The sequence below is a fragment of the Phacochoerus africanus genome, chromosome 7, assembly GCF_016906955.1.
Source record: "Phacochoerus africanus isolate WHEZ1 chromosome 7, ROS_Pafr_v1, whole genome shotgun sequence".
Classification (NCBI taxonomy): domain Eukaryota; kingdom Metazoa; phylum Chordata; class Mammalia; order Artiodactyla; family Suidae; genus Phacochoerus; species Phacochoerus africanus.
In genome coordinates this window covers 15897864-15921313 of record NC_062550.1, presented here as the reverse complement: position 1 = coordinate 15921313, position 23450 = coordinate 15897864, and the positions used below count along the sequence as shown (strand labels likewise).

At 40.4% G+C, this 23450-nt stretch overlaps 1 protein-coding gene across 2 annotated transcripts in view; it reads left to right on the top strand.

Moving 5' to 3' along the window:
- POLR3B (RNA polymerase III subunit B) overlaps positions 1-23450 on the top strand; it is a 120252-nt gene that overhangs the window by 46769 nt on the left and 50033 nt on the right. For both annotated transcript variants that reach the window (XM_047786477.1, XM_047786478.1), the window contains exons 13-19: positions 4775-4936; positions 7941-8141; positions 10322-10484; positions 11724-11877; positions 15666-15740; positions 16444-16542; positions 21753-21880. In XM_047786477.1, coding sequence (XP_047642433.1) covers positions 4775-4936; positions 7941-8141; positions 10322-10484; positions 11724-11877; positions 15666-15740; positions 16444-16542; positions 21753-21880 — 982 coding nt within the window. The remainder of the gene's footprint in view (positions 1-4774; positions 4937-7940; positions 8142-10321; positions 10485-11723; positions 11878-15665; positions 15741-16443; positions 16543-21752; positions 21881-23450) is intronic.

Here is a 23450-nt window from a genome sequence, read left to right as displayed (position 1 = left end):
TTGAGCAGTCGCTGGAGGAGAAAGCCCATTGGCTTTAATGTCTTCTTCATTATGCATCAGAAAACACCTGTGGGGTATAAACATTCAGAATACAGTGTGGAATTTGGAAAATCTTCAGCCTCCTAGATTTCCCTGAATTTCAGAATTCCTGTTGAAGTAAATAGTAAATAGTGGGCAGATGTAATGCTCCCCAATATTACTTTACCTTTTTGTTAGGTTACAAATGTCGAGCTTTTTTTCTTCCTCTGTAAAGGAAAAAAACCCTAATTTTGCAAGAGAACTTAAGTGTTTTATATATATATATATATATATATATATATATATACACATACATATATATATATATATTAAGTGTTATATATTTGGTTATTGAAGAAGTGTGCCTGCTCTTTATTTGTCATAAGCTACGTATTTCGTTTTGTGAACTGTGTATAAATGGTGTCCTGGTTATCTGTTGTTGCATGATGTGGTATCTATCCCAAAACAGTAGCTTAAGACAACCACTGTTTTGTTACATCACACAACTTTGTGGGTCAGGAATTCAGGCAGGATTCAGCTATGTGGTTCTTCTGTTTCATATGGAACCCAGTTGGTAGCGTTCTGCCAGAGGGTGGTGAGGTAGTTGGAAGGCTGGGCTCAGCTCATTCTTTTGTTGTTGTTGTTGTTGTTGTTGTTGCTATTTCTTGGGCCGCTCCCGGGGCATATGGAGGTTCCCAGGCTAGGGGTCTAATTGGAGCTGCAGCCACCGGCCTATGCTAGAGCCACAGCAACTCGGGATCCAAGCCGCGTCTGCAACCTACACCACAGCCCACGGCAACACCGGATCGTTAACCCCCTGAGCAAGGCCAGGGACCGAACCCGCAACCTCATGGTTCCTAGTCAGATTCGTTAACCACTGCGCCACGATGGGAACTCCTCAGTCTTGACTGTTCCAGGGCTGCGACATCAGAGTGGCTCAGGACCCTGAGTGAGTTTTCCATGAATAAGAGAACTGGTGTGGCCTTAATGACCTAGTCTTTTTTTTTTTTGTCTTTTAGCTATTTCTTGGGCTGCTCCCGTGGCATATGGAGGTTCCCAGGCTATGGGTCTAATCGGAGCTGTAGCCACCGGCCTACGCCAGAGCCACAGCAACATGGGATCCGAGGCTCTTCTGCAACCTACACCACAGCTCACGGCAACTCCGGATCCTTAACCCACTGAGCAAGGGCAGGGACCGAACCCGCAACCTCATGGTTCCTAGTCGGATTCGTTAACCACTGCGCCACGACGGGAACTCCCTTAATGACCTAGTCTTAAAAGTCACAGCTTCACTTGCTTTCTCTATGGAAAAAGCTGTCACAACCTCTCTGATTTGGGGCACTGAAGTGGGGGGACGTGGACCACACCTCTCAAAGTATAGTTCAGGGGTCAGCTAGAGATTTGGACAGAGTTTATATACATAGTCTTGGGGTTTTCTCCCTGTGGTTCTCTCCTCTTTGTGAATTTCCCTTCACTTTCCAGCTACTGTGGTGGCTCAAATCTTTTCCCTCTGGTCCTTCAGTCCAGTGAGACTGGATCTCTCTCAACTTCCAATGGTACTTAGATGTTTTTTCTTTTTTCTTTTTTTTCATCTTTTTGCCATTTCTGGGCCACTCCCGCAGCATATGGAGGTTCCCAGGCTAGGGGTCGAATTGGAGCTGCGGCCGCTGGCCTACAGCAGAGCCACAGCAACATGGGATCCAAGCCGCGTCTGCGACCTACACCACAGCTCACGGCAACGCCGGATTGTTAACCCACTGAGCAAGGCCAGGGATCGAACCCGCAACCTAATGGTTCCTAGTCAGATTCGTTAACCACTGCGCCACGACGGGAACTCCTAGACATTTTTTTCTAATGTGTCCTACTCTTAGTTGAAAAGCCTTAAAAATATAAGTACACTTTTGATGTGTCAACTTTCTTCCAGTTTCTGCTTGCTTTTACTCTTCAGTGCCTTCAAATAGTTTTAATATTTTGTCCACCATATAATTTTTATCAGGAGATGAGTCAGTCTGATAGGAGCTATTCCATTGATTCTGGAAACAGAACCACGCTGTCGGTTTTTATGACTTCCTATTCCATCCCATTAGTTTGTTTTCCATGGTAACTGTGGTGTAACATCATTTATTGTATTTTTTTGTCCTTTTGCCGTTTCTTAGGCCACTCCTGCGGCTTATGGAGGTTCCCAGGCTAGGAGTTCAATCGGAGCTGTAGCCGCCGGCCTACGCCAGAGCCACAGCAGCACAGGATCCGAGCCGCGTCTGCAACCTACACCACAGCTCACGGCAACGCCGGATCGTTAACCCACTGAGCAAGGGCAACCTCATGCCCAACCTCGTAGTCGGATTCGTTAACCACTGCGCCACGACAGGAACTCCTATTGTATAATTTTTAACAAAAAATACATAAAAATGTCACATGTCTGTAAGTTATCGAGGGCGCGAAGAATATCAACACCCTCAAATCCACTACCAACTTAAGTGATTCTTAAATAACTGACCATTACCATGTCATTTACATACGCATTTCTTCCTTACTCTCCTCCTCTCCTCTCTCTCCCCACTATCCTGAATTTGTGTACTTATTATTTTCTTTTTTTATTTCATCATTTATTTTAAAATTTTAAAATATTACAGTATAAGTTCTGCTTATTTTTGAGTTTTATAAAAATAGATTCCCATCATATACATTTTTCTGCAAGTTTTTCTTCACCCAACATTGTTTTTAAGATTCATTTGTATTGTTTCTTGTGACTGTATTTCACTTTCATTTTTGTATTGTATTCTGTTGTGTAAAGATGGGATACATGTGGTAAATATCACTTCATTACCGATCAAGGCCTTTTATGACTTCCCCCTTTTCAAAAAATATCACCATGCTTGTTCATATTTTCTGGTGCCAACACGCAGGTTTCTACAAATAGGATTGTCCTCTCATGGAGTCAAGTTAAATCTTCAACTTGACTGGAAAGTGTCAAACTAGTTTCCCAAGTATTTATACATTGTATTGATTGTACCCGAGTTCTGACATCTCCATCCTGTAACTTAGTGACAGGCTTTAAATTTTGTCTATCTAGTGGGTGGAAAGTGGCATCTTCTTGTGTTCTTCTTTTTTTTTTTTTTTTTTAAGCTGTGCCCCTGGCATATGGAAGTTCCTGGGCCAGGAATTGAACCCTGAGCCTCAGCAGTAACAATGCTGGATCCTTAACCCACTGAGCCACAAAGAGAACTCTTGTCCTTGTGATGTTAATTTGCATTTCCTTCATTACTGATGAGCCTCTTTTTTCATATGCTTATTGACCATTCTTGGTTTTTTCTTCTTTGAAATGCCTTTTGGGTTGTTTGTATTTTCCTAATTAAGATTTTTTTTTTTCCGTATACTTTGGAGCCATTTTTTTGTCAGTTATATGTGTTGCTGATATCTTCTCCCAATCTGGATTTCTTTTTAAACTTTATGGAGTCTTTTTTATGGTACATATTTGCTCTGTCATGTGTCCTCTCTCTCCTTGCAGAGGCTTGACACCATTGGCAATTTGGTTCACCTGGTTTAGAGTCAAGAAATTTATGATTTTGTAGATGATTCATCTTTTTAATTATTAGAGTGGGAGGTATGTGATCCTGTGGCTTTCTATGTTCTAAGTGGAAGTGAAATTTGCAAAATCTTTCTTAAGCTTTCAACTTCCTTTTCAAATCCTAACCTTCTTTCCACCTCTGTGATTCATCTATTCAGTGAAAGCAGTGATTAATCTCATTTCCCCATAATCTTTAGTGTAGAGGTTTAAGCATTTTTTTTTCCCTAGTATAGCCTGACCTATCTCATTTCACGCTTTATATTGGTCTCTCTTGCATCTATATCATTTTCTGTTTATTTAGACTTGTGGCACCAGACACTGTTTTTTTTTTTTTTAACTTATTGTCATTGCTCTTTAGTATTCTATTATGTATTTGAATTTGCTACAATTTGTTTAAATATTATTTGCATGGTGTTTTTTTTAGCTGATACAAAGGATGCTGTTATGAACATTGTGTATGTGTCTCCTGATGCCCATAAAGACACATGTCTGTAGGGCAGTGACTCTCAAGGTGCCCTTCCTCCACCAGCAGCACTGGTGTCTCCTGTAAACTTGTTAGAAATGAAAATTCTTGGGCTCTTCCCTAGACTAATTAAATCAGATCCCATAAAGGCAGGGCCAGCCATTTGTGTTTTAATAATCCCTCAGTGTAATTCCTTTACCATGGAAGCTAAAGTTTGAGGACCATGGCTACAGAGGTTATACCTATCAAAGAAACTGCTAGGGCGTAGGGATGGGTAGATAATGGCAAACAGTTTGGTTAATGGTTGAGCTCGTTCACATTTTTCCCAGTGATGGAGGAAGGCCCAAATTGTACCTACCCTTGATGTTGTCAGACTTTTTAATGGTAATTCTCCTCCCACCTTTTTTGGGTTTTAATAATCTTTACTTGTAAAATTAAAAGTTAAGTCACTGGTCAACGTAATCTCAGTCTGGGAGTGATTGGTCTAAATTAAATATCTTTGAACGTAGGGATTATGTCATCATTTTTTGCTCCTATTCCCAACACCAAGCATAGTGATAAGCACATATAAAAATAAGTGTTTATCAAATTGAATTTTAAAATATATATATTTTTCAGTTTTAAGCAGTTGCTCGATCTGTTTTTAAGCAACATTTGAGACCTAAAATTTAATAATGCTAGCAATGCATCTTGAAAGGTCACCATATCCTTTTTTTTTTTTTTAGCTTTTATCTCTCCTTTTTGAAGATTTGTTCAAAAAATTTAATTCCGAAATGAAGAAGATTGCAGACCAGGTGATTCCTAAGCAAAGGGCTGCCCAGTTTGATGTTGTGAAGCATATGCGCCAAGACCAGATTACCAATGGCATGGTGAATGCCATTTCAACCGTAAGTCGTCAGTCATTTGAGTAGAGTTTTGTAACTTATTTGCAGATCTGTTCAGTGGAGTAGAAATTTAAAGCACTTTGAGAATCTAGGTGAAGTATATATATTTATGTGCACATACACACGTATGTCTCGAGATATATAGATGCTACAAGTCACAAATTTCCTTTTTAAGATAGTCTATAGTTTAAATCGGTAGGAATTCTGCTACTCTATGACTTTATTGCCAAATTATAGTGTCTGTTCTATGGAACAGTAAGAAAATAGATATACTTTTATAAAAAGGAAAAATCTTTTAGTTTAACCGTTAATAACCATCCTTTCAATGGATACTTTTCCCCATTATTTTTTTCTGTAGAACTGACACAATGCAAATAGGTTTATTAATGACAACTTTTGTCCAAAATGATACAAAATGTATTATTTCATTAGAGGTTTATATTCCTCAAAGAGCTGTCAGCTGTTCCTCACGTGATCGATGAATTCAAACCTCAGCAGCTGCTGTGTATTCAGGGCCTCCTGCTGCTCGTGAAAGGTTATCAGATAGGTTTTTGCTCCTTTTCTTAAAGCATAGCAACTATAAGTCTATCTGATAAAGGCTGGTTCACGTTTTGTATGCCAGACATAAAATTAGTTTTATGGATGGGATTCGGTCCCAGTACAAGAATAGTGCAGGGTAACACATTGACTCCCATAGCAATGGAAGAATTAGTGATGGACTTGCGGCACTTCTTGACTTTGGACCTTTGCAGTGGGTCTGCGTGAGCAGCCCGTGCCGTGTAGACGTGAGGTGAGCCTGGCCTTTGTGCCTGTTTAGACACGTTACACTCTCGCGGCCCAAGCTTGTCCGAATGAAGTTCCCAGGATATTGAAGAGACGCCTCCAAGGAGCCCTTAAACACAGTAGTGTTAGGATGACTTTTCCTTGTTTCCTCACCCATGATTTTCAGGCCAGAATAGCTGTTTTGAGTAGTTCTTTTGCCCTTAAGTGACACCACTTTACCTCTGGTAGCTGACTGCTTATTAGAAAAATCAGTAGTAAGCCTTGTTGCAGGTGAACCCCAACCGATAGGCAACCAGAAAAAGATCACCTTCTAAAATTGTGCATGCTGCCATATGTGGAATATTTTCAGCAAAGACGTTTTCTCAGAGGAGCAGTTTAGACCCTTTGCCGTCTCTTCCTCCTGTCTCCCTTTTGTGAAGCTCCTGAGGAATACTGGAGCAGATTCTCTTGCTGGGCGTCCTGGCTGCCCTGCCCACCTGCTCCCTATTTGCCAACAGCTATGTCTGTGCTGAATATTTCTTCCTTGCTCTTCCTTACACTCTGGTCATAAGTCAGGTTTCTAGGTTCATTCTCATTCAAAGCACAAAAGGAGTTAACTGAATAAGCAATATAAGGAGAAGTTCACTTGTGGGATAAATGTGTTTGGTCTGTTTCTTTGCCTTATAATACATCAAGTTTCTCCCTAGGTTTTAGCTTTTTTCCATTTTATCAAAAAGTCAGATTTCTCAAGTGATAGATTTTCACTGTAATGATGATTAAACTTTAATTTGTGAGGAACTCCCCTGAAGTCATATATTTAAGTGCAAACAGATCGGTTTTTCTACCATGAGGGTTTTTATCTGGGATTCATGAATTCTCCTCTGAAACTGAATGAAAATTTTATGTTTGTGGTCCTCTGTGCATTTTTCTCAAGAGAATAGTCACAGCTTTCATCAGGCTATCAAAAGAAAAATGAAGAACCATTGTTTAGGAGACGTAATAGTTTCCCTTTTGAATCAGAAAGATCATTCAGTCAATCATTTTTTGACATTTTACTTTCTACTCTGCTCTTCTCTGCATACCATTTTCTGTTAATTCATTATACCATAAGTTGAAAATTTAACAATTCCAAACAGTCTTTAAGTTATCCCTGAGAATAGTTAATATGTGCAGTTAATACCACTCTATAATATGTAATATATTTCAGTACTTTTGGAACCGGTGTTGCTACAGCTGTTGGAGTTGCTGCAGCTGTAGTGTAGGTCACAGCTCTGTCTCACATTCAATCCCTGGCCCAGGAACTTTCATATGCCTGGGGGGGCAGCTGAAAAAGAAAAGAAAAACTTTTAATGCTTGGGAGATAAAGTAATCTAATGTTTATGATTTATTTCATATGAATTTAAGATTGACACTATAGCCAAAGAGGATATGCAATTTTTAGTGTTGAATTAAGAAGCTTGTAGTTATTCATTATCCCTGATAACTGCTATTAGAGTCTTTTTCCATGGCTGTATTTTCCTCTAATTAAGACTAATTTTGGAAGACATCCAAATAATGGTACATTCCAACATGAAATTATCTCTTGGAGTTTTACCTTAAATGTGTGTAGAAATTGCTAGAGTTCTATTAGTAAGCTTATTGCTTCCAGTAGAAATCTCTGGTTGAACTGGCTTGTTCAGAATATAATTAGTTTTTCAGAAAATACCTGTTCCGATATGACAGTGTTGATACATTGAAAATTCCGAGATGTGCCACACACAAGTAATAGTCATTAAATTCCTGGAAAATCCCAATGGCCAAATTTGAATTTTTTTTTTTTTTTTTTTTGCTTTCGTTTGGCAGGGGTCAGGGAGGGCAGGGCTGCACCTGCGGCATATGGAGGTTCCCAGGCTGGGGGTCTAATTGGAGCTACAGCTCCTGGCCTATGCCACAGCCACAGCAGCTCGGGATCTGAGCCGCATCTGTGACCTACACCACAGCTCATGGCAACACTGGATCCTTAACCCACTGAGCGAGGCCAGGGATTGACCTGCAACCTGTGGTTCCCAGTCGGATTCGTTTCCACTGCATCACGACGGGAACACCTGAATTTTAATTTTAATTATGACATTTTGATTTCTGAATCTATGTCATGGCTCTAATTTGACAAACAGGCAGTTCCTGTGATGAGCTTCTCAGGATGAGTGCAGAGTGTCAGGCAGTATGGATGGATCAGGGGTGGTCTCATGGTTTTCTCTCTCTTCAGGGAAATTGGTCTCTAAAGAGATTTAAAATGGACCGCCAGGGTGTGACTCAGGTGCTGTCTCGCTTGTCCTATATATCCGCACTGGGCATGATGACAAGAATCTCTTCCCAGTTTGAGAAAACAAGAAAAGTGAGTGGTCCTCGATCCCTCCAGCCATCCCAGTGGGGGATGCTCTGCCCTTCGGACACTCCTGAAGGAGAGGTAAGGTCCCTAAGGAGTCTTTGCTGTGTCAGAGGTCACGCCTATGTCAAGGTCATGCCTGTTGGTGATGTTCTGCCTCTGCTGCCATTGCCCCCGGGCCATGTCCTTTCTGGGGTCAGCCCCTTAGCTGGCAGAGAATTGTCGATGCAGCCTGTCAGGACAACAGTGTCATTCCCAAACCAGTACCTTCAGAAGCCTTTGATTTAGTATTGCACCTACATAGCAATATGGTCTAAATTTTCCTGCTTGTTTTAGTTTATCTTGAGTCAAACCATGTAATGAAGAGGGGATAAGAACGTGAAGGAAAATCGCGAGCCCATCGCCTTTGCCCACGAGGTGCTCTTTTTAAGCAACTCCTTATTTTCCTTTGTTGTACTTAGTCACAGTCGCGGCCAACTAGGAGCACGCGGTCCAAGACCCCAAGTGGATTCTAAGTCACTTACCTAGGAAACACATTCAGTTCCCTAAATACTAAACCAAGCAGTTTGAGTTGGTCACATTCATCACACCCACTGCATCCCTTGTCGTGGCCCCTGTTCCTCTGTGTCAACCATTGTTGGTTTCACTTGGTTTTATTCATTCTAAAGTGTAAACTTCTGGAGGAAAGAACCCTGTTAGGTTCACCCTTGTACCCTAGGCTTCTAGTACAGAATCTCGTTCAGAGTAGAGGCCCCATAAATGTAAGCTGAATTAATAAGTAAGTTAATTATGGCAAGTAAAAGATACATATTCCAAAGCATAGAAATGTGTTATGATTTGGGAGAGGTGAAAAATAGAGTCCATACAGAGTTATAATTTTTAGAAATTATCAGTCTTCTTTTAATTTATCTTAAGCCATATGGAAATATGCTAAAATTGTGCAGTTTGTTAAATTTGCCTAACTTATACATGTTGAGCTTTGGTACACTAAATTTCCCAGGGATTGAGTCAGCTAATCTCGGTAAAGTACATATTCTGTGCATCACTACAGCAGCTGGTTTTTAAGAATTGAACATATGGGAGTTCCCATCGTGGCTCAGCAGAAACGAGTCTGACTAGCATCCATGAGGACGCAGTTTCAATCCCATGCCTCACTCAGTGGGTTAAGGATCTGAGGCTGCCGTGAGCTATGGTGTAGGTTGCAGACACGGCTTGGATCCTGCATTCCTGTGGCAGCAGTGTAGGCCGGCAACTGTAGTTCCTATTCAACCCCTAGCCTGGGAACTTTCATATGCCTCGGGTGTGGCCCTAAAAAGACAAAAATAAAAAGAACTGAAGATGTAATCTTTATATGTTGCATATGTCTCAAGTTTTTTTTTTTATTTGCTGTATTATGGCCTTGTTTATATGTTTATACAATTTCAGTTGTATAGGAATTTTACAATATTTTTAAAATTTCCTGTTTACTTGGAAATGACCTCAGACACACACAAAAATGTTGTAAAAATAATGCAAACAATTTCCATGATCCTTCACCTAGATTCCCCAGATGTAACATCCAACATAATTGTAGCACAGTTATCAACCTCATGAAGTTAATGTTGATAGCAGTATTATAGTCTGTAGGCCTTATTCAAACTTTGCCAATTGCCCCACTAAATTTTTTTTTTTGGGGGGGGGGCGGATCCAGGATTACACATTGCTTAGCTGTTGAGTCTTCTCAGTTGCTTAATCTGGAACAGTTCTTTAATCTTTATTTGTCTTTTATGACCAAGAAGCTTTATATAGCATACTGGCCATTTATTTTGTAGATTGTCATTTCAGACCAGAAGTTTGTTGTTTTTTATGTATTCACACTTATTAATGTTTGCCATTACTGTCTTTATACAGTGTCATTTTAATGACCATGACGTTTGTTGCCAGGAGTAACAATTTAGATAATAAGTTTCTTTGGCGGGGTGTGGGGGGGTGGCGCAGAGAGGGGAGATGCTTATAATGCCATCATCATTTCTTAGTTCGTATAGTCCTGTGCCGAGCATTTCTGTGGTTAAATCTTCCTTTATATCCTTGCTTGTTACCTTAAGATAAATTCCTCTGGGTTAAAAGGTGTGTACATTCTTGAGGCTGTGTATGAATTGCCAGTGTCCTCTCTGAGGTTGTACTGCTTTGCATTGTCACCAGCAGGTAGTGAGCTATGTTCATACACTCTACTTTGTGTTACTAATGTTCATTCTCGGACATGACTTTCTTTTGTTTTTCAGGCATGTGGTTTGGTTAAAAACTTGGCCCTCATGACGCACATCACAACTGATATGGAAGATGGACCCATTGTTAAATTAGCCAGTAACCTGGGGGTAGAAGATGTGAATTTATTATGTGGGGAAGAGCTCTCTTACCCAAATGTGTTTCTCGTCTTCCTCAATGGTGAGTAAGTTAGGGAGACATGTTGATGCGACACAGTTCAGGGCCGGCGAGGGAGGGAATCAACCATTATCCATGGATATAAAGCACAGATATACATCAATTCCGTAGTCACTTTCTCGACCACTAAGCTACTCCCTGAATATACTCAAATTCTGGACCCAGATTGACCTTAATTGAAATGTAGAAAAAATGGTAAGAGAAACACTTACTCCATTGGCTGGGTCATCTAGGTTCTGAGACAATAACAGCTGTCAGAGCTAAAGGCTGAGAGTGCAGAGACCATTTGCTTTTGACCCTTTGGCAGCTGCCAACATATCCATAGTGGAACAGGCTCAATGTGGTATCTTTAGATTGAGTTAAATATGGAGACACTGTGCAAGAATAATCAGATCAGCCCTTCTAGTGGAATGACTTGTATTCTGCCACTTGGTGACTGATTGTTAGGAGCCTCTGGGGAGAGGGTTCCTTTCCTTCAGCTCCTGCTCAGGTTGCTTTTCTCTCATACCACCCCCACCCCTTTGGAGCCAGCCAGAGATGCTGCAGCAGGTGCAGCTCGGTAGCCTGGGTACTGTCCGCTCATCCAGGCTGCGCTCCATGTGCTCATCCAGGCCTTAGCCCCACACTCCTTCCGCTTTCCCTCCCCACCCCCCGACCCCAGAAGGCCCTAACCATTTCCCATGTGGGCTGATGAGAAGGAAAATGGGGCTGTTCACATGCCTGCCTCGTTCAGGGAATCCAAACACCGCACTTTCACCCAGAACCGCTCTGAGTCCTCACACTAACCCTGGGGGCCAAAGTCCGTTTTCCTCATATCTCAGATGATGAGGGCAGTGCAGGCGGTTTAATAATAGCGGTTACTAGGTGCTCGGTCCAGTTCCATGTGCCTTATGTGAGATCAGCTCATTTAATCCCCACATTGACTCGTGGAAATGATGGGGGTCTGGACCCCGAGTTCCTGTCCCAGCGCTGTGCTGACAGACAAGGAGATGGAGGCCAAACTTAGCAGTGCTGCTCTGGCCAGCATGTGGTAGGGCCGGCCCTGGCCCCCAGTCCCTTGGGCTGCCCTTGACCGTTCTACTTGTTGCTTCCCCAGCCTTGTGCACTGGCTGCAGACTTGGTAACAGTATTTCCAAATGACTGCCCAGCACTGCTTATCATTTTTATTGAGTAGATATTTTAAATCCCATTAGATTTGTTTTTTCATTTCCATCTTGAATAGTCTTACTTCCTTCTGTTTAGGTAACATCCTGGGTGTCATTCGAGACCACAAGAAGCTGGTGAATACTTTTCGACTGATGCGCAGAGCAGGTTATATCAATGAATTTGTTTCCATCTCGACAAATCTGACAGATCGATGTGTCTATATTTCCTCTGATGGAGGACGGCTTTGCAGGTAGATGTGGCTAGAAAGGGTTCTTAAGGTTTCTTTATGTTTACTTTTTTTTCTTTTTTCTTTTTTTTTTTCCGGTCTTTTTGCCATTTCTTGGGCCACTCCCGCAGCATATGGAGGTTCCCAGGCTAGGGGTCCACTTGGAGCTGTAGCCACCGGCCTATGCCAGAGCCACAGTAACTCGGGATCAAAGCTGAGTCTGCGACCTACACCACAGCTCTCGGCAACGCCGGATCCTTAACCCACTGGGCAAGGCCAGGGATTGAACCCGCAACCTCATGGTTCCTAGTTGGATTCGTTAACCACTGAGCCATGACGGGAACTCCTATGTTTACTTTTGAAAGAAATAGATTTGTTTTTATTTTTGAAGCTGCTTTAACCTTTTTCATTGTTAAGATAAATTTAATTCACTTTTCAAACACCTCATCATTTTGCATACTGGGTACTGAGCACTCAGAGATTAATGGGAGTATGGCGTTCCACAGTTCCTGCTGAGGCGAAGTGGCAACGAATCCGACTAGGGACCATGAGGTTGCAGGTTCAATCCCCAACCTCACTCAGTGGGTTAAGGATCCTGCAATGCCGTGACCTGTGGTGTGTAGGTCACAGATATGGCTTGAATCTAGTGTTGCTGTGGCTGTGGTGTAGGCCGGTAGCTACAGCTCCAGTTTGACCCCTAGCCTGGGAACCTCCGTATGCTGTGGATGTGGTCCTAAAAACAAAAAGGAAAAAAAAGATTAATGGTGGTCAGTCTCTGCCTTCAGAGAACTCAGTCTTCTGGGAAAGGCAGAAATAATTAGTAATAACAACCAACTACGTTAGCAAAAAAAATGCAGGCCTTTATTTATTATCTTAATGGATGTGCTGTGTGTAAGGATGTCACTACATGCAGCCCTGTAAGACTGGATTATTATTTTCCTTTAACAAATGAGATACTGGAGTTTAGTGAGACTGAGTAAATTACGCAAAGCCAGATAGTGGTGGAGTCTGTTTTTTACTTGAAAGTCCTTAGAATTCGTTTGATTCCAACAGTCCTGATTTTACACACTTTATTCTGTTACTGTGAACTGAGCTTTACAGAAGTAGGGTTGTGTTGTTGATACCAGAGACAGGCCGAGGAATGGCAAGAATAAAAATCGTGGAAGGATGAGGAGATAAACTAACAGTAGGCCCAGTAGAAAGGTGGGTGCCTTATATTCATTCAGCAAACCTTTAGGACTGATTTTGTACTGGTGCTGTGTCAGAGGTGGAGGTGCCAGGATGACTGTGACCTGGTATCGAGTCCTTTGGGGTACGAGAGACCACAGCGGAGGATGTCTCCTTGTTCCGCAGCCTTCACTTGCTTCCCATGGTCATTCTCTGTGGGCCTCAGGTGGTGTTAGGGCACACGTCAGTGGGGCTAGTAGTGGTTAGAGTGGCAGGCAGAGCCGGGTGGGCAGACAGAGCTGGGACTGCATCGTTTCTCCTTCCACGTACCTTCCCCTACCCCCACCACCTTCCTCTGAGGATTGTCCTTCCCCATCGGCAGTCTTCTTGGGACGGCCAGTCTTGTGCCCTCTCCTGCACAGCCGAAGGTCAGGCATATGACCCATACCCGGCTAGTCAGACTCTTCAAAGATTTTGCAGTGGAAAACCTCAAGGGAAGAAGTGGTCGGAGCTGATTGGTTCTGACAGTGCTGCATACAAGAAACTGCGCAGTGCGCCTCCCTTTCTGGATCCTTGGGACTCTTCCAGCTCCTTTTCTATCTGAGGCTGAGGGTTGCACTTTTTTCTCTGATTTTTACCCTTCTGGTAAATTCTTATCCTTTTGGTGCATTCCTTAAAAATATTTCTTCTTAATATTTTTTTTAGTAAGTTCCATCTTTGCTTAAATTAGCCGGAGTTGGTTTCTATTCTTTGCAACTAAAAGGCCCTACCTGATGCTATACCTATGTTTGAATCCTCATATCCCATCCCACTTGCTGACTGGTTTGACTCTGAGTTTATTAAGTCTCTGGGCCTTGATTTCCTTGGCCATAAAAATGTAAATGGAGTTCCCACCGTGGGCCAGTGGGATGAGTGGTGTCTCTGGAGCACTGGGATGCAGGTTCAATCCCTGGCTCAGTACAGTGGGTTAAGGATCTGGGGTTGCTGCAGCTGTTGTGTTCCTCACAACTGTGGCTTGGATCTGATCCCTGGCCCAGGGACTCCATATGCCTCTGGACAGACAAAAAAAAAAATAATAATAATATAATAATAATAATAAAGGGGAAAAATGTAAATAACAGTGCCTCCCTAGGATTGATGTAAGTTGTTTTAAGTGCCTTACAGGCTTTCCGGCAAACCTTGGCTGCTTATTTATAGCTATTAACACGGTCCAGTTAACGATGGGGAAAACAATGACATTTTCCAGCTTACTGTTTTTTAGGATTTTTCTCTTTCATTACATCCAGTATAATATGGCATAGCCTACAAGGAAACTAATTCTTTTTCAGAATTGATTTTATAACGACGTAATGTAGATCTGGCAGGAAGAATTAGTAGCATTTGTTGAGTAAAGTAAAAGGTAGCTGAGGTAGCTAAGTGTGATCCCTTCTTGCTTCTGCCCCTGCTGCATCATCGCTCATGAGTCTCTTAACCTGCGCTAAACTGCAGCCCCCGAATGAGGGAGATGGCAGGGTCCCTGCTTCCGCCGAGAAGCACGAGAAGCCGCCAGGGTTCCAAGGTAGTGTTGATTCCCATGAAAAGTTCACCCTGTTCATTTTTCAGCAGCTTGTGTCCTCTCTTTGTAATTGTGCAGCTCCTCTTCTTAACTTTTTAAAAGTGCTCATTAGTCCTCAAATAGTTATTTGGATGTGAGGGTGGAGTGTCTGCTGCTTGCTTGCTCCTCTCTGTGAGAGCCGCTTATCCAAATAGCAACAGCCCTTGACGTCTTGGTGCCGCATGCCATCCTTTGTGTCACTGTTTCCTTGTGGTGGCGAAGCCCTCAAAGGCACATCACTCCTGACAGTTACAGGTTAATCTACCAGAACAGTTGTGCACCGCAGCTCTCTACCTTATGACCATTGCATCATTAAAAAATCACAAAGTTGGAGTTCCCTGGTAGCCTAGTGGTTAAAGACTTGGTGTTGTCACTGCTGTGGCTTGTGTTGAGTTCATGGCTCAGGAACTTCTGCAGGCTGCAGGCATGGCCAAATAAAAAAAGTTATTATTTTTTTTAATCACAAAATAAAAAAGCTTTATTTTCTGCAAACTCCTATCCACTCTTTTTGGTCATGTATAGCTTTAGGTAACCTGCTAGTATAGTCCAGTGATGTTTATCTTAAGTCAGATCACTCTAGACCGCTGATAGTCATCAGACCATCACTAAAAAAATGCCATCGTTTTACTCAAGCAGCTCCCTGCCTGCTGATTTCGTGGGTAGATCCATATTCCCAAGATGAGATCAGGAGACACTTTTGGTATGATGCTGTTACACAGTTTGTTTTTTTAAAGGTTTTGTTTCCTTTCTAGACTTTATTTTCATTTTGTATTGCCTTTCCATTCAAAGTCGAATATTTCCCAAGATACTTCCTAAGAAGTACTGTGTGTATACATGTACACGTGTATACATGCGCTGGTGTGTGTATGTGTGTAAAAGAGAAAGTAGGCCCCTATGCAGAAAATACCTGCTGTCCTCAAGCAATCCAGAAATAAATTTGCTTAGATCTACAGCTTCCTCATTTCACTATAGTAAACTTACTGATTTAATTCTCTTATTGAAGTACTATACATCTGTTTTTTTTGGTTTTTTTTTTTCTTTCCTATTCCAGACCCTACATAATTGTTAAGAAACAAAAGCCTGCTGTCACAAATAAGCATATGGAAGAGCTGGCTCAGGGATACAGGTAAATAGCCAAAAGCAAAACTTCTCATTCTCCTGATGACTTATTTATATGATCTAAACAGAAGTAACACTATTTGATCTGCTCTTTTAAGAAAAACGGAATTCCTTTGTGACCAGTGGGTTAAGGATCCAGTGTTGTCACTGCAGCAGCCTGGGTCGTTGCTGTGGCTTCAATCCCTGGTCCGGGAACTTCTACATGCCATGGGCGTGGGCAAAAAAAAAAAAAAAAAGAAAAGAAAGAAAAGTATATTTTCCTCCCAGCCACATATATCAACCTGTTAAAAATCTGTTTTTCTCTATGTGACTTGCTTGGACATTGTGAAATACTTAGCAAAATCATGAGGATTACAGAGTCTTGGTGTAACTTAGCGCGCCAGTAAGTGTTTCTAGTAGGGGTATGTTGACTAGACACTGGGGGCCTCTCATCGTATAGTGTTTTTAAAGTCATAGACGGTATTTTTAGAAGCGGGTCCAGATTGACAAGAATCACAGAGGTTTTACTGTTTGTTTCAGTGATTTGTAGTTACTCCTTAATCAAGAATAGCATGTTTCAGGTATCCCAATGTATTGATTCTTGTTAGGAGAGAAAGATGCTCTGGGCCTAAATGAAAGCACATATTTTTCATGATTACATATAAAATACTGCAGTAAAATGTTTTTTGTTTTTTTTTTTAACAATGTCCATTTTACCAATATTTTCCTAGGAATTTTGAAGATTTCTTACATGAGAGTCTGGTTGAATACTTAGATGTGAATGAAGAAAATGATTGTAACATTGCACTCTATGAACATACAATTAATAAGTAAGTAACATCTGTGACAACCATAATGAAAAACTGTTCTTACTGTAGAAACTGCGTTCTTTAAAATTTCATCTTCATGGAGTTCCCACTGTGACTCAATGGTCAACGAATCCGACTAGGAACCATGCTCAGTGGGTTAAGGATCCGGTGTTGCCGTGAGCTGTGGTGTAGGTCGCAGACACTGCTCGGATCCTGCGTTGCTGTGGCTGTGGTGTAGGCCGGCGCCTGCAGCTCCGATTCGACCCCTAGCCTGGGAACCTCCATATGCCGAGGGCATGGCCCAAGAAATGGCAAAAAGACAAAAAAAAAAAAATTTCATCTTCAGTTCTATTGTGTATTCTCTTGTAGGAACTGTTAGTAATATGTACTGTTTTATAATGAAGCATAACCCATCCTTTATCCCAAAAGTATCACAAAACTGCTGACAAATAATCTTTAGATTGAATTATCCTTCTTTTTCATTTCATACTTAGTGTATATTTCTTAAAAGGAATTGCATCTCTGATTTTAATGTTTGATTATTGCCAAAATTGAACTAATGAATTGGGCTGTGTAGTGGTGTATTTAGCTCTCCTAGGGATGATTTTGTCAGGGGATGTCTGAATTTCTGTTGTCCCTACCCTGTATGTGGTAAAGCTGTCTCTGAACTATGTGCGGTATAGACATGAAATGGGAACATGTTCCCAGTGTTTCTTCCAGCAGAGTGATATTTTTAGAAACATCTGTGTCCCATTTGGAATACATTAGAGGACTTGTATTTAACTTTCTGTCTGATGCATGTAGCTGATGTACCACTTACCTGAAATAAGAATTTTTGCAGTTTTATTGTTAAATGGTTAGGGAGTTTAATACCACCACCTGAGAACTATTTATGTCTTCAATCAAGAAAGTGCTTTTTGGAGTTCCGTCATGGCTCAGTGGTAACGAACCCGACTAGGATCCATGAGGACTCGGGTTCAATCCCTGGCCTCGCTCAGTAGGTTAAGGTTCTAGCATTGCTGTGAACTGTGGTTGCAAACATGTCTTGGATCTGGAATTACTATGGCTGTGGCATAGGCCAGCAGCTGCGGCTCCGATTTGACCCCCATCCTGGGAACTTCCATATGCCGTGGGTGTGGTCCTAAAAAGAATACAAAGAACTGTTATATATAGTAACCCTCACATAGCAATTCTGTCCTTGTTACTCAAGTCAAAACCCTCAGTTTCAGCCTTGACTCCTTTTCCCTCTATACCCACATCTAATCTCTCAAAACATCATGTGGACTTTCAAAATATGCCTGGCATCTGATCCCTTTCCACCACTTCCACCTACCTCCCTACTGCACGCCATCGCCCTTGCTTGTCTGGATCTTTACAAAAGGCTCCTGACTATATCTGCACTTGTTCCCACAGAGTCTGTTCTTAATAGATCACAATGGTCTTGTCATTTCTCTTCTCAACACCTCCCTTCCCCCCACCCCAGCACCACCACCCACCAGTGGCTTTCCAGTTTCTGGTAGCATCTTTAGGATTTTCTATGCATGGTATCATGTCATCTGCAAAGAGTGATAGTTTTACTTCTTCCTTTCCAATTTGGATTCCTTTTCTTTCTTTTTCTTCTCCAATTGCCATGACTGGGACTTCCAAAACTGTGTTGAATAAAAGTGGTGAGAGCGGACATCTTTGTCTTGTTCTTGATCTTGGAGGAAATACTTTTAGTTTTTCACTGTTGAGTTTGATGTTAACTGTGGGTCTGTCATATTATGGCCTTTATTCCACTGAAATAGGTTCCCTCTGTGCCCACTTTCTGGAGAGTTTTTAATCACAGATGGATAAAAACTTTTTCTGCATCTATTGAGGTGGTCATAGGGGTTTTATTCTTCAGTTTGTTAGTGTGGTCTGTCAACACTGATTGATGTGCAGATATTGAAAAATCTTTGTATCCCTAGAATATATCCCACTTGATTATGGTATATGATCCATTTAATGTAGTGGGGGATTCAATTGGCTGGTATTTTGTTGAGGATTTTTTTAAAATCTGTGTTCATCAGTGATATTAGCCTGTACTTTTCTTTTTTTGTGGTATCTTTGTCCGGTTTTGGTATTAGGGTGATGGTGGCCTCATAGAATGAGCTTGGGGGTGTTCCTTTACAGTTTTTTGGAAGAGTTTCAGAAGGATAGGTGTTAATGCTTCTAAATGTTTCATAGAATTCACCTGTGAAACCATCTGATCCTGGATATTTGTTTGTTGGAAGTTTTTAAATCAGAGTTTCACTTTCAGTACTTGAGATTGGTCTATTCATATTTTCTATTTCTTCTTAGTTCAATCTTGGAAGATTATACCTCTCCCAACATGAGTCCATTTCTTCTTGGTTGTCCATTATATTGGCATATAGTTCCTTGTAGTAGTCTCTTATAATCCTTGTATTTCTGTGGCGTCAGGTGTAACTTCTTTTTTAGTTCTAATTTTATTGATTTGAGCCTTCTCTCTTTATTTCTTGATAAGTCCGGCTATATGGTTTATCACTTTTGTTTATCTTTTCAAAGAACCAGGTTTTAGTGTCATCAATCTTTTCTATTTTTTTTTTTTTTTAGTCTATTTCATTTATTTCTGCTCTGATCTTTATGATATCTCTCCTTCTACTGACTTTGGGTTTTGTTTGTTTTTCTTTCTGAATTTGCTTTAGGTGTAAGATTAGGTTGTTTATTTGAGATTATTCTTGTTTGTGGAGACACAATTGTATTGCTTTCCTCTTAGAATTGCTTTTGCTGTGTCCCATAGGTTTTTGGATCATTTGCGTTTTCATTTCATTTGTCTGTAGGTATTTTTTTATTTCCTCTTTTATTTCTTCAGTGATCTGTTGGTTGGTAGTAACGTATTGTTTAGTCTCCATCACAAAAGTGCCTCACCTACTGGTTTGCTGTGGCTTCTTCTTTGTCTTTGGGTGTAGAATATCTTTTTTGCTACATTCCAGTGTTCTTTTGTTAATGGTTGTTCAGCAGTTAGTTATGATTTTGGTGTTTTTGTGAGAGGACATGAGCTCAAGTCCTTCTCCTCTGCCATCTTATCTCCTCTCCCCTTGTACTTCGTCTTAATTTGAACTAACTGTAAGGCCCTTATGCACAGTGAACAGGAAGTCTCCTATTTCCTGTTCAGGATAGAAACTTAGAGTGGTTATAATTTTGAATAATACTATTGCTTTCTCTTTTGTAAAATTCAGGTCCAGACTGTTTGGACTTTCAGAAATTACTGGATAATATATGATCTCATATGTGTTGTTGTCATGGCAAAAGAAAATAACTTAAGGTCTTTACCCTTTTCATTTTCGGTTCATCCCAATCTTTATATGGGATAAAGCAGTTTTTGTTTGCATGAGGAATGTCAAATTGGCCAATATATAAACAAAACTGTACATTTTAAACAAAAATTTTTTTCTAGGTTATAAAATATCACTATAAGCTGTTTCTCTTTTAAAAGTAAAAACAAAGAGAAGAAAACCTAAAGCCCTTTCCCTCTCTGCTGACAAGAGCCTAAAATGAGAGAATTGGGGTTCTGTGAGGTTGTGAGGTCACAACTATATTCTTCTAAGAACTCTTACCAAAGTAAGGACGTAATATTTGTGCATTGGAAACAAATAGGTGGACAACTGGATAAGTGGGAGATCTTTGCCGTGTACATTGCAACTAATTTTCCATGATGTGTTGAGCTGTCTTGGAAATCACTTCACTTCAGAAGTACTATAAAGCCATTGAAATTGTTATTAAATTTAGGCTTTAGGAATACTTAAGGAAGGGAGAGAGGATCATTGGAGACACAGATCCTGGATGTGAGATCTGTTATTTTCAGCAAAACCTAAAATCAGCCTGGCTGCCCTTTGCCATTCAGATATCTGAGTTGCTTTATCACTTTATCATTTAGCCAAACCTAAGTTTTCTATGAAAATATAAAAGTAACCAGGATTCTAACATCTCCTAGGTAAAGTCTTTGTGCCTAGTAAGTACAGCTGAGCTATCTAGTAAAAATATAATGCAAGTCACCTATATAACTTTTAAGTTTTCTAGTAGCCACATTAAAGAAGTAAAAAGATGAAATTAATTTTAATAATTTTATTTCGCCCAGCATAATTAAATGATTGTCATGTCAGCATGTAACTGATACAAACATATTGAGATGTTTTACATTTTTTTCCTACTAAGTCTTCAAAATCTGGTGTGCACTTACACCACATTTCAATTTGGATGCTAAATTTTCATTGCAAAAACGTGATCTGATTTAATAACATTTACAATTGAAAACGTAGATTAAGAAATGTAAGTGGTTGCCAACATAACTAAAATTTTTAAATAACTGAATTGAAGTATTTCAATTTAAATTTGAGCTTTAATGTTATATTATAAATTGTATATTTAAGCTAATATTGTAAGACAATTAAAATTAAGTAAAATTAAAAAGTCAGTATCTCACCCATACTAGTTTAACTTTTCAAGTCCTTAATAGCCATGTTTAGCTCGTACTGGTCCCCCTAGGTCTATAGTAACTACTCTTAAAATGGATATATTCCTCTCTCTAAAAGGATGATACAGCTTTCTTATTCATATAAGTTGGAGAAGTAAGGAAAAGCAGGAATCCATGTGGACCTTTTTTTTCTTTTTTGGCTGCCCCATGGCATATGGAGTTCTCGGGCCAGGGAGTAGATCCAAACTGCAGTTTTGACCTGTCCCACAGCTGCGGCAATGCTGAATCCTTTAACCCACTGTTCCTGGGCCAGGGATTGAACCTGCGTTCTGGCACTGCTGAGACACCTCAAATGCTCTTGCACCACAGCAGGAACTCCTCCATGTGCATATTTTTGATACCACATTTCTATGTACTTAATATAGTAGTTTATTTTAAAATGTTAATTAGTAGTAGTAGTAGTAGGTAATACTGCTATTTTTTTGTATAGGCATTCCATGTTGTCTCCCTTGTCTTATAATTCCATGAATAATAAAAGTTTCACTTTCAGTTTCACTGAAAGAAATATGCTTTCTTATATTTTATTGAAGTATGATTTTCTTCTGTCAGTTTTACTAGCATTTTATTATTACTGAGGTTTTTATTATATAAATTTATTATACATTTTTATGTATAAATTTATATATATTTATATAAACTTTTTATACTCTGTAAGAGTTTGTTTTTTTTTTAGTACTTGGTGCCTAAGATATCTGATTCTTAATTAACTTGATAGAGATACCACCCACTTGGAGATTGAACCCTTCACTCTTCTTGGCGTTTGTGCTGGCCTGATCCCATACCCTCATCATAACCAGTCCCCGAGAAACACATACCAGTGTGCCATGGGGAAACAAGCCATGGGTAAGATTTTCTTCTTGAAGTTCGTTCTAAGTACTTTGATAAATACTTATGCTGTGTTTTTAATTCACTAGCATCGCGGGTTTGGCCAAGTTGGGTATTACTAATATCTGAGTGTTAACCAGACTCTGCCTGTGGAATTCTGCAGTGCTGATAGTTGCCCTTGTCATGTCTAAAGCTTAAACAAAAATGGAGAAATCCTCTCTGAGCGAGTCACAGAGTTATGAGGGGGTAAATATAAAGAGAAAAGCCCTGTGTAAACATGTGTTCTTAACCAGAAGGATTGAAGAAAGAACAGAAAATCTCAAGGCTAAGGGGTGAGAGTCAAAGGCGGTAGAGATAGAGATGCAGTGTATGGTAGAATGTACCTAGGGAGTTTCTGTTGTGGCTCAGCAGAAACATATCTGACTAGCATCCATGAGGAGGCAGGTTCCATCCCTGGCCTTACTCAGTGGGTTGAGGATCCAGCATTGCCATGAGTTGGTATAGATTGCAGACTCAGCTTAGATCCTACATTGTTGTGGCTGTGGTGTAGGCTGGCAGCTACAGCTCCCATTCAACCCCTGATGTGGGAACCTGCATGTGCCGCGGCTGCAGCCCCCAAAAGACAAAAAAAAAAAAAAAAAGAATGTACTTAATAAGGATGACAATCACTGGGCCCATTATAACCATGCAATTGCTCCTATAGCTCCTGGAACATTCAATTTGGGCCACACCAATTTCAAATTCATTTTCCTTTCTCTTCTTCTTCCCTTTCATTCATTCATCTATTAGTTTATTCATCCATCAGCTGTAGCAGTGGGGCTGGAACCTAAAAACAGAGAGATGAGACAGTGCCCTGTCCTCAGTGAGTTCACAATCGAAGAGGAGTGACTAACAAATAAAACAATTCAGTTAATCTGATAAATGCTATAGTACACTGATAACCAGAATCTAAAGGAGTAAGAGCAGAAAGAACAGCTAAGTTAGAGAGTAGATTGTTTCTGAAGAAAAGAACTGAACTGAGTCTTCAAAGGCACCGAGTCCCTTTCACAGGTGTGAGGATATAAGCAAGCAGTGAGTGGGGAAGTCTCGGTGCTTTGGTACGGGTGTTTTGTGTAATGTATGCTGTGGTATGGGCATAGAGGTGTGCTGGAAAGCTGCCTCGTATTAAGGAGTTTCAATTTTGTCTTGAAGGGGATTCAGAGAGGATACCAGTTTAAAAAAAAAAAACAACAAAACCTGTTATGTTTGTAAACTTTTTTTTGAAATGTTTTTGAAACTCATGTAAATCCCAAAAAGTTTAATACATTTTATTTTCATATATATATATCTATGACATCACTATGACTTGTCACCTCTTTTTTAAAGTATGGTACAAGGAAGATTATAAAGATACTATAAAAGGTTTTTGCATTGCTTTTGGGTAACAACCAGAATGCAGTTAGCTTCTCAGTCACTAACAGTTATGTAGCTGCAATTGACCATGCAAAGCTTGACAATTTAAAAATTCTGTTCCTCCTTATGGATAGAGTATGTATTTCTTTTTAAGTTTTTGTATTGCCCTTTGGTTGGCTAAGAAGAAATGAGGAGC